Here is a 10,001-nt window from a genome sequence, read left to right as displayed (position 1 = left end):
ATTCAGATATGTGCATAAAGATGTAGATATAAAGGTAGTCATTGCAACATAATTTCAAACAGCACAAGTTTAGAAACAAATAGTCCATCAGTGGGGACTGGCAGGAAGTTGATTCCTGGAACCCCACATTGGGCTTAATATCCTCCTCTGTGCTTCTCATCACCAACTGTTTTTAAAACCTCTAATGATGAAAGGATTCATTTATTTGTTTATCGCTCCCTATGAGGTTACTGTTATTTCCCTCACTTTGCAAATGAGGAATCTTGGGCTCAGAAGGCCTGTACAGCCATCCTATAAAGATTGAGGCAAAAGTATATAAAAAATGAAGTCATGAAAAGTGGTGGTGTGTTGGGGAAAGAACAGTGGTCAGTGTGGCCATATAGAATGCATGGGCTCAATATGCTGTGATAGGAAGTTTGGACTTTAACCTAGCGGATTTAATTCAATCTCTTAGGGAAAAAGCCATGAGTGTGAAACCTCTAAACCAAAGAGCATCTGAGACACGTCTCACTCAATTCATAGGTTTCTTTTGCCAAAGTTAAGTACCATAACCCATGATACAGCCTCAGGGATTCCTCAGAACATGTGCTCAATGCGGTTGTGCTACAGCTTGATGTTATACATTTTAGGGAAATAAAAGTTATAAACAAAAACATAAGTCAATACATGTAAGGTATACATTGGTTTGGCCTGGAAAGGCAGGACATCTCGAAATTGGGTTGAAGGGGCGGCTTCTAGATAATAGGTGGATTCAAAGATTTCCTGACTGGCAATTGGTTGAAAGAGTCAAGCTATGGCTGAAGAATTGAAGTCAGTTTGAGTTAACGGAAGGGAGGGGTTGTGGAAGCCAAAGTTGTTCTCATGTAGGTGAAACCTCCAGGCTTCAGAGAGAATAGATAGTGAATGTCCCTTATCTGACCTTAAAAGATGTCAGACTCTTAGTTACAACTCTTCTGGATCAGGAAAAGATCGGGAGAGGGAAGAGGATTTTCTACAGAATGTACATTTCCCCTACAAGAGACAATGTTGTGGGGTCATTTCAAAATATGTCAAAGAAATATAGTTTGGGGTAAAATACTTTGATTTCCGAATCAGGTTGGAGCTGATATCTTATTGCTACAGAGTCAGTTCTGTCAGTCTTAGGATCTCTGTTTTAATGTTATGCTGGTCAGTTGTGCCTATACTCCAAAAGAGAGAGGGTATAACTAGGGATGTCCAATCCCCCACTTTCCTTCATGGCCTAAACTAGTTTTTCAGGTTTCTTTGAAATTCCCTTAGCTGTGAGGGGGGTCCATTCAGTCTGCTGAGGGGCTTAGAATTTTAATTTCGATTCACAAACCCAAAGAGATCCCCCTTCCATAGAGTAAGGTCAAGTTAAAAAACTGAGACTCTGGGAGGACAGAATGAAAGGCTGTAATCCAAAGGGAATGTGACCGGATTTTTTCTGTAGGTCTTCCTGGGAGATCAATAACAGATATCTTAGAAGATCATCTTGATCTTGCCCTCCTCTTTAAGAGATGGGGTGCATGAAGGAGACAATGGAGTCTACAGGCATAAAAGTCAATTCCTCTCCCCTACACAGGAAAGTTGAGTCATGAATGACTTTCATTCTCACCAAAAGTTCTTGTTCTTCCCCATTCCCCCACATCCCAGGTCTAAATGGAAGTAGATGGCAAAACAAGAACAAGGATGTTGATGTTGCCAAAAGGTATGAATGAAAGAGATACTGCCACCCTAGCTCGCCTTTGAGTGACTATTTCTCTTTTTTGTACTCTTCCAAATGATCAACTGATTTTTTAAATGACCTGAGATTCTTTGATTTTTAAGCCTCTTGCCACTACTGTTAGTCACTTCCCATGTAGATCAAGATGGCAGAGACCTCAGGGTAACAAAATCAGAAGGGGCAAAGAGCCTGGGCACTGAAATAGAGTGCAGTTGGCTAGGAAAAGTGGCCTTGGAGGAGAGTTCTATGAAGTGAGATGAGCCTGCATCAGAAATCAGAGCCACAAAGGCTACTGTAGACCAGGACAACAGTAATGAATTATAGGGACCTGGACATACCTTCTCAAAGTTAAGCAAAGATTCACTGAGATATGCTTATTTGATTCTATTTGTCTAATTTTAAGCTAGCATTTCCTCCAATTAGACATACTGATGTCTTTATGTTAGGAATGCTTTCAAATATCCATCCCAAGTATCAGGCTTAAGCATGTCTTTTTTAAAAAAATTTTCCTGGCAACTTTCATTTAATAAAGCACTTCTTAACAAGACTTTCATGTTCTGATTCCTTCCTACTTCCCCATATTCATTTCTGCCACCTCCTCCCTAAAATATACCTACACACATATATATAAATATACATAATTCTCCAACCATTTCCAATTATTTGCTGCTTCATAAACATACTACAGTCTTTCACTTCTCTGTGTCTTTGTATCCTCAGCCTACTTGCCATACCTTTCAATCTTTCTCACTTCTCCATGTGGTAATTCTTGCTCTTCCTTAAAGATTCAACTTTCTTCTCCAAATTCCTATAATGTTTCGTAGAGCACTTATCAAATTGCATTGTAATTTATGTGTGCACCTGCCTGCCTACTTGCCTCTCTGTAAAATTTCAGTGACTTCATAGTAATAATATAGTGAAGAATCGTATTAGGAAGAGTAGGATGAAGCCTGTTGATGTTATTCTGGTTAATAACTAAGAAATAAATGGGGTTGTTTACTTCTATCAAGTAGAAGTAAAGGATGAGAGGGTACAGCTGTTACAGCTCTAAGCCTTAACAGTGAAACTTAACTGAAGAAGGATGTGGACCTGATGAGAATGAGACCTCCAGAGGACAAGTCACACTAGCCCTGCAGGGGATTGATGGCTCCAGTAGAGAAAACCATCAAAATGGGATTTTCCAGGAACATAACTCTGAAATTGCAATGGGAATGGCTTCTCACTTTTCTTCTTTTAACTAAGTGACAGTAAAGTCACCATGCAGGAGTGGATACTGACCTGTACATGTGTGTATCTTGGTGTGTTCATGTGTTTCTTAGGGAAAAAAAGCTGCTAACAGGGGCCCGACGCAGTGGCTTATGCCTTTAATCCCAGCACTTTGGGAGGCCAAGGAGAGCGGATCACAAGGTCCGGAGATAGACAACAACCTGGCTGAAATGGTGAAAGCTGTTTCTACTAAAAATACAAAAAATTAGCCAGGCGTGGTGGCAAGCACCTGTAGTCCCAGCTACTTGGGAGGCGGAGGCAGGAGAATTGCTTGAACCTGAGAGGCAGAGGTTGAAGTGAGCCTAGATCACCACTGTGCTCCACTCCAGCCTGGGTGGCAGAGTGAGACTCCATCTCAAAAAAGAAAAGAAAAATCTGCCAAGAATGAGAATTCAATATTGAGGATTTGTCTTAAAGTTTCCTCAAAAAGATTTCTCTATCAAATGGTACATTTGTTTAACATGGGTAAGGTTAGCCTAGTCTGCCTGCTGCTGCGCAGCCCGTCTGTCTAGCTATCCTGAGGCAGGGGGTGCACCGGGGTGAGTCAAACAGAACTCTGACCCCTTTAACCAGGGAATGGGAGACCCACACAAACACCCTTCCCTCTCTAAATCTAAATAGAACCCAGGATTTATTTGAAGATGTAAACTCATCAGTAAAAGGACTGACCGTCTTTTTAATATGACCAGAGGGTAAATTCATCACGAATAATTACACTTTAACCCTAAAATATTCTCAAGTCCTCAGTTACCTCATTGTACTTAAGTACCAAAAAACTGCCTGTGCCGAAATATGTACCGGACAGGCTTATCTGAAGGGCCATGGGTGACCTAAATTCACTTCCAAAGGCAAACCACAAGGTAGTAAATAACAGGTTGCTACTTCCTTGCTGAATTCCGTGAGAATTCAAAGAGAATGCGTGTGGTTACAAACTGGTGTGTGAGGTTGAAACCGTCGGCCACCACACACACACTTCGTGGGCGCTCCTTTAAAAACCACAGCAAAACTCAAGGATGCAAACAGATGTCTTTCAAAGGACTCCGCGTGGGGGGAAGCAGGAGACACTAGAGAGGAAGGAGCCTGCAGACTGGACGGTAGCCGCTCCCTCAGCTCTCTACAAAAGTGGTCTCTGGGGTTCCCGGGCTCACGGCAAAGTGGGAGGTGGGGGTCTCGGGCGTTCCCCTGAGCTCCGGGAGGGCCTGTGGCTCCTTTAATTCCAGGACCACCCGGCTTAGAAGGCCTTTGAGCAGCTGCATTTCTCGGAGCAGAAGGTCCACGTCGGGTTTCGGGGCTCCAGCCGATTGTTCCAAGGGCGTCGGCGGAGCGCAGGCAGGTGGCCCCGCAGTCGGGGCGCCGTCCACCGGGAACTGCAGCCCGGTGGAGGTGGTGTTCGGGACGGAGGTGACCGACGGGACCGATCTGGACACCGGGGGCTTTCTGAAGGAAAGCGGCTTGTTACCAGGAGCCAAGGCTGCGGCCCGTGGAGCTGGGGCTGTGGTGGAGGCTGGGTCCGGGGGAAAACCTGTGAATGCATCACGCCCAGTCACGCGCCGCTGGCTTCATTCTCAGCGCTGAGCTGGGGGAGAGGGGTGGAGCGGTGCGGGGGATGGGGAAGGGCAGAAGAGGGGTGCGGAGGAAGGAGGCAAGGGAGAGATGGGAAAGGCGGCGGCGGGACGGGGACGGGGAGGCGGGGGAGATTCCTGGATGCAGGCCCTCACCCGGCCCCGGGAGCTGCAGCCACGGACTGCGTTTCCGGACACTGCGCGTGGCCGTAGCCACCTCGCACCAGTAAGATTCGAGCTCGTCGACCTCGGGCTCCGGGACAGTGTACTCAGCGCCCCAGTCGAAGCGGCGCACAGCGCGACTGTACTTATAGAAAGCGAACTGCAGCGGCGTGTCGCGCTTCTGCGGGTGCAGGCGCGTGTCGCAGCGCAGCACCACCCCGCCCAGCGCCGCGCCGCGGGCCTCCCGCGGACCCGTCACCCTCAGCACCGGCGCCTGGAACAGCTCTGCGGAGAGGGCGGGGAGCAAAGACGCCTGCTAGTCAACGGCTCCGCTACCCAGCTCCTGCCTGCTTCCCGCCAGGGCTCCTAGCGGACCCCGTAGACCCAGACAAAGGGGAGGAGGCCGTGTGTCCACGTGGAGGGGGAAGGAGAGCCTTCTGAAACGTGGGGTAGGGGGACAAGGTCCTCGAGGGTCGGGGAGAGCTTGACAGGAGGAGGAACAGGGCCAGACGCTTCTTGTCACATTCCCACTGACACTCAGCTTGGGTTCTGCAGCCTGGAAGAGGAGATGCTGCCTGGCAGGACGCTAGGGAGCCGCTCTTTGGTCCCAGTCCCACGGTGCCCCTGCCCCTGTTTGTCCCTCTCCTGGCTGTTGCTGTGGCTAGAGCTGCCCTCTCTATGGGAGTCCCCAGACAGAGTGAGAAGCCAGGGTGTGCGTCGGGGGAAAGGGACCAGCCTCCAGGCAGGCTGCAAATCAAGAGCTCCTTCACCGCCGAGGAGAGGAGGCAGCGTCCGCGGTCTAAGAGAAACCCGCCGAGTGGCAGCTATTTGAACTTCCGCCCCTTCTTTTCCCGCCTGGCTCCGGTCCCCAAATTTCCCAGTGCTCGTCTGCCTCCCTCGCGGGGCCCCTGGTCTCTCCCACCTTGCACGGTCACAGCCACCTTAGCGGAGAACATGGGCGCGCTCTCTACGGGGATGCGCATGGTGCCCGAGCACTGGTAGCGCCCGCTGTCGCTGGCTCGTGCCTGCAACACCGTGTAGTTGGCGCTGGAGTGGAAGTAGCGCACGGCCTGGCCGTCGTGGTAGTAGTGCAGCTTGTAGACCACCTTGTCGTACCAGCCGCGGCAGCGCAGGACCAGTGGCTCGCCCTCGAACACTGCAGCATAGGGCACTTGCAGGATCAGCCAGTCTGCGGCAGACACCACAGACACGCTTCAGTCCACAGAAAGTCCAGCCCTGGAGATCTCCCACTCTCACAGCCTTCCTGCTTCTCCCCATAGCTCTTCTCCTTTCCCTTCCCGCCATCTCCCACTACTTTCCTGAGCAGACAGGCCTTCCCTGGTGGTTGGCACGCAGGAGCCTCATAGTGCAAGATATATTCCTAGGTGAGTGGGGAGGAAGGGGGATGGCTGGTCTTTCATTTAGCCAGGGAGGCAAAGATGCCAGAGACTTGGCTCCAGCCTCAGAGTTTTGACCACGAGAATCAACTATAACCCTCTTAGGATGGTGTCAGGGTCTTCCTGACGAGGTCCTGCTTACCTCTCCAGCAGGATGGTGATATTCCCCCTACCCCATTTCCTCTCTCCACTTCCCACTCCTAACAGGCTAAGTTCCAGCCGTACTGAACTGTTTAGAGAATTGACCCTGCTCTGAGGGCAAGGCCTGTGTACCTGCTATTTCCTCAGCCAAGAAGACCCTCTTCCACCTGTTTAACTTGAGGCCTGCTTGTCCTGCATGTCTAGGCTTAGATTTTATCTCCTCCAGAAAACCTCCCTGACACCCCAGGACAGCCTCAGGTGTCTCCCACAGCACCCCATTATTACCCGGTGATCGTCAAAGCACACTTACATAGCCCTAGCACAGAGCAGATGCTGTTTTGGGTGTTGTACATTGAGAAAGGGTCCTGCAAGTAATAGCCCCAGTCCACATACACTCTCAATCTGTAAGTAGCAATTACTCCTATTGCCCTCAGTATAATTATTGCTATCACTAACAATTTCCAAACAAAAACCACAGAGTATGAATATGCAGTGTGTGTAAGTGCTAATCTGAACACTGAGGGACATCCTTTAAATTCTGAATACAACTGTGGCCCAGCAGTCTGAGATAAGATGATGTAATATTCCCTATGAAGTAGCCAAACCTGTACCTTTTTTCCTTTTTTTCTTTTTCTTTCTTTCTTTTTTTTTTAGATGGAGTCTTGCTCTGTCACCCAGGCTGGAGTGCAATGGCATGATCTTGGCTCACTGCAACCTCCACCTCCTGCGTTCAAGCGATTCTCATTCCTCAGCCTCCCAAGTAGGCACCCACCATCATGCGCAGCTAATTTTTTTTTTTTTTTTTTGTATCTCTGTAGAGACGGATGGAGTTTCACCATGTTGGCCAGGCTGGTCTCAAACTCCTGACCTCAGGTGATCTGCCTGCCTTGGCCTCCCAAAGTGCTGGGATTACAAGTGTGAGCCACCGTGCCTGGCAATCCTGTACCTTAATGAACAAATTATTGTTATTTTTCTTATCCTGTTTTAAAACCCTTTAAGCACCTCAAGAATCAGTTTCTCAGTTGACTCCTGTGTACATATACATACGAGTCTGTAATAAAATTTTGAGTAAATGCTTAGTTCAATTCCTGCTTTTTTTCTTTAACAAACCATAATTCACTTTTAATCCTCAGAGCAGCCAAATAAGGGACATACCATTATTGTCCCTTTTTTACCAATGGACACTGAGGCACAGAGAAGCATCACACTGTTCAATTGAGAGTAGATCCTCCGTCTGTGCTCCATCTGCCAGGGAGACTCACCTTTCCTGCTTGGTGAGTTTCCTTTCCTGCTCCCTCCCCTACCCCTAAAGTTCTCTGTCCAGCACTCCAGGTCCTCCGAGCCTTTGCTCTTCTGAGATTGTCTCAGAAAAAAACAGAAATGTTCACACTGTGCCTCACACTGTGGCAGAAGGCTAAAGGGATCTTTGGGGCTAGGTGTGCTTACTGCATCTCTTGCAGAGTGTCATGCAGGTCTCTACCTGCTCCAGAGACTTAAGATTGGCCCCAGTGTGGCCCTCGTTTCCTGGACCTTGGGATTGACCCAGTGTCCCCTCCCACCAGAGGGCCTGTATTGCCAGAGGAGACACATGCTCCCCATCCCCTCATGCTCAGACCACTCACCATTGGACACAGAGAGGTGGATGGGATCACTGACTGGTGCTCCCCGTGTCTGGCATCGATACACCCCTGGTGTCTGCACCTCAATGCTCTTCTTGTGAGAGGGCAGAAGTAGGTGGCCCAAGTACCAGAGAGTGCTGATGGGCCGGAGCTCCAGGAGCAGTGGGTGGTATCCATCACACTTCAAAGTTACCCGCTCCCCCTTGAAGACTGTGGTCCAAGGTGGGTGTAGAGACAATATGGGCTTCTCCAGAGTAGCTGGGGTGGGAGGCGGGGTGAGAGGAGGCAGCACGCAAAGAGAATCAAGGTGAGGTGCCCAAAGAAACAGTCTCGAGTTTGGGAAATCTTAGGAAGCCCCAGCTCCCAGGCCCCAGCCCGTGTACTAACCCGTCCCTGCAGGAGAGGAGATCACATTCATTGGGTTACAGATTATCAGTCCACCAAGCAGCACCCATTTCTAAATACCTTCAAGCAAATTTAGTCCCAGGAGTTGAGGAGAGTGGGAGGAGACACTATCCCAGAGCAGCCAGGAAGTGAGGAGTCTACCTGAGCAGGTCACTTAGGGGGTTGGAGTGGAATTTGTAGAAAATTGGGATGAGGAATGTATAAGACTCACCAGCTTGCCCACTGCTTGGAACTGCAAAACAGGAAAGAAGGAAGAGGAAGGAGAAGGAGAATGTTGGTGATGAGAGGAAAGAGACTCTTGGTAACAAGAAAGGCTGAATGGTCCCAAAACCTGTTTTTTTTCTCCTGCCCCTGGTTTCCCAAGCTCTGAGAAAGCCCCTTCTTCTTCACCCCTCCAAAAATAGATAATGAGCCACTTAGAAACTGAGGATTGGATACCCACCCTCCTCTCCCCATAGCTTGTTCCACCCTTTCCTCCACCACCCAAAGTTGTTCTGCTCCCTCATTGCAGACTCACCCAGGAGCAGAAAAGCTGTCAGTGCCCACATGATGGATCTGACTGCAGTAGTGGCAGAAGGATGAAGATGCACTGGCAAGGGACAGGGAACAGAGAGAAACAAGGTGGCCAGAGGATGCCACTGAGTACCAGGAGACACTGCTGCTTCTCCCACCCACTCCTAGTTCCTGAAGATGTCAGATTGGAATGAGTGCGAGACAGGCTGAATATCAGGTATCCCAAATGTCTCATCTGCCGCCTCTATAGCCACCTCAGGCCAGCCCTGAGTACTGTAAGGAAGGCCCACAGAACTTGTGCCCTCCATAGCACAAGAGAGTTCCCTAGAACCAGGCTCCAGCAGATGACCCTGACATCTTCAGGCTCCCATTGACATCCCACTCCCATTGCACCCCTTCTCCACCTTCCATCCAGCCCTGCAAGGCTCAGCTGAGGAAGACACAGCCTTGTGTCCTTAGGGTCCTTTTTCCTGCTCACTCCTGGTGACAGACATTGGCGTGAGACCTAGAGAGGTCAATGTTGGGTTGCCTGCCCCTGGAGCTCACATCCTCCCACAATGAGTAGACGGAAAGGCGTGACTCACCAACCACCCTTCATGTCCTTATCATCTAGTTCCCTAGTCAAGGATAGAAATGCAATGTGTTTCTTCTTCCTCCCTTCCTGAAATCTTAAGTTCTCATAAATTCTTAAGTTCTTAAGAAGTTAAAAAAAAAAACTCTTCTTTCCTCCCCACCCCTGTGATCTCATCCTGCGGTGCTTTCACTCACTTGTTCCTTTCTTCCCTCCTCCCACCCTTCCCTGCAACCCCTCCCCAGCCATGCCCCAGTTCCAGGACCCCTGACCTGCGGCAGAGAAGTCACTGCATCAGCCCCTCAGAAGCCTCTCAGATCTGACCTCTTCTTCTTGTGCTTTCTGAGCCATGTGACCATACCTGAGCAATGAGGAACCTGAATTTTCATGTAAATACTTAATGAATTTTCCAACCTGATAGTGTGTCTCCTTGGACTCTATCTTGTCCTTACCCGTGGTTGTTTAGAATCGGGGCACCTTGATTCCTTGGAAATATGAGGGAAGGAGATCAATTATCAGATACTGTCAACTCCCAGTAAGATAGTATCTCCCCTCTGACTGATGCCTGAAGTTCCACTCTGAGAATCTCCTCGTATTTTGCTAAATGGACTAGCCCCTTTTAAAAGTGCAAATGCCTCTTAG

General features: G+C 49.1%; 1 protein-coding gene across 1 annotated transcript; it reads right to left on the bottom strand.

Annotated features, from left to right (window-relative positions):
* Positions 1-515: 515 nt before the first annotated feature.
* Positions 516-8,823, bottom strand: FCRLB (Fc receptor like B). The gene is made up of 5 exons (XM_035280332.2): positions 8,793-8,823; positions 7,874-8,215; positions 5,636-5,902; positions 4,708-4,998; positions 516-4,511 (listed from the first exon to the last, which is right to left on the bottom strand). Exons 1-5 carry the CDS (start codon positions 8,821-8,823, stop codon positions 4,096-4,098), a joined length of 1,347 nt encoding a protein of 448 aa, XP_035136223.1. The 3' UTR covers positions 516-4,095.
* Positions 8,824-10,001: the final 1,178 nt, after the last annotated feature.

The sequence above is a fragment of the Callithrix jacchus genome, chromosome 18 (assembly GCF_049354715.1).
Source record: "Callithrix jacchus isolate 240 chromosome 18, calJac240_pri, whole genome shotgun sequence".
In the NCBI taxonomy this organism is placed as follows: domain Eukaryota; kingdom Metazoa; phylum Chordata; class Mammalia; order Primates; family Cebidae; genus Callithrix; species Callithrix jacchus.
This window is presented reverse-complemented; position numbering and strand designations above follow the sequence as displayed.

Coding starts and splice junctions, on each gene's coding strand:
- FCRLB (XM_035280332.2), bottom strand. CDS start 8,823: ATGTGGGCACTGACAGCTTTTCTGCTCCTGG. Junction 8,216..8,792: donor GACAGCTTTTCTGCTCCTGG/GTGAGTCTGCAA, acceptor GGGCTTCCTAAG/ATTTCCCAAACTCGAGACTG. Junction 4,999..5,635: donor GGTGGCTGTGACCGTGCAAG/GTGGGAGAGACC, acceptor CCCTCTCCGCAG/AGCTGTTCCAGGCGCCGGTG.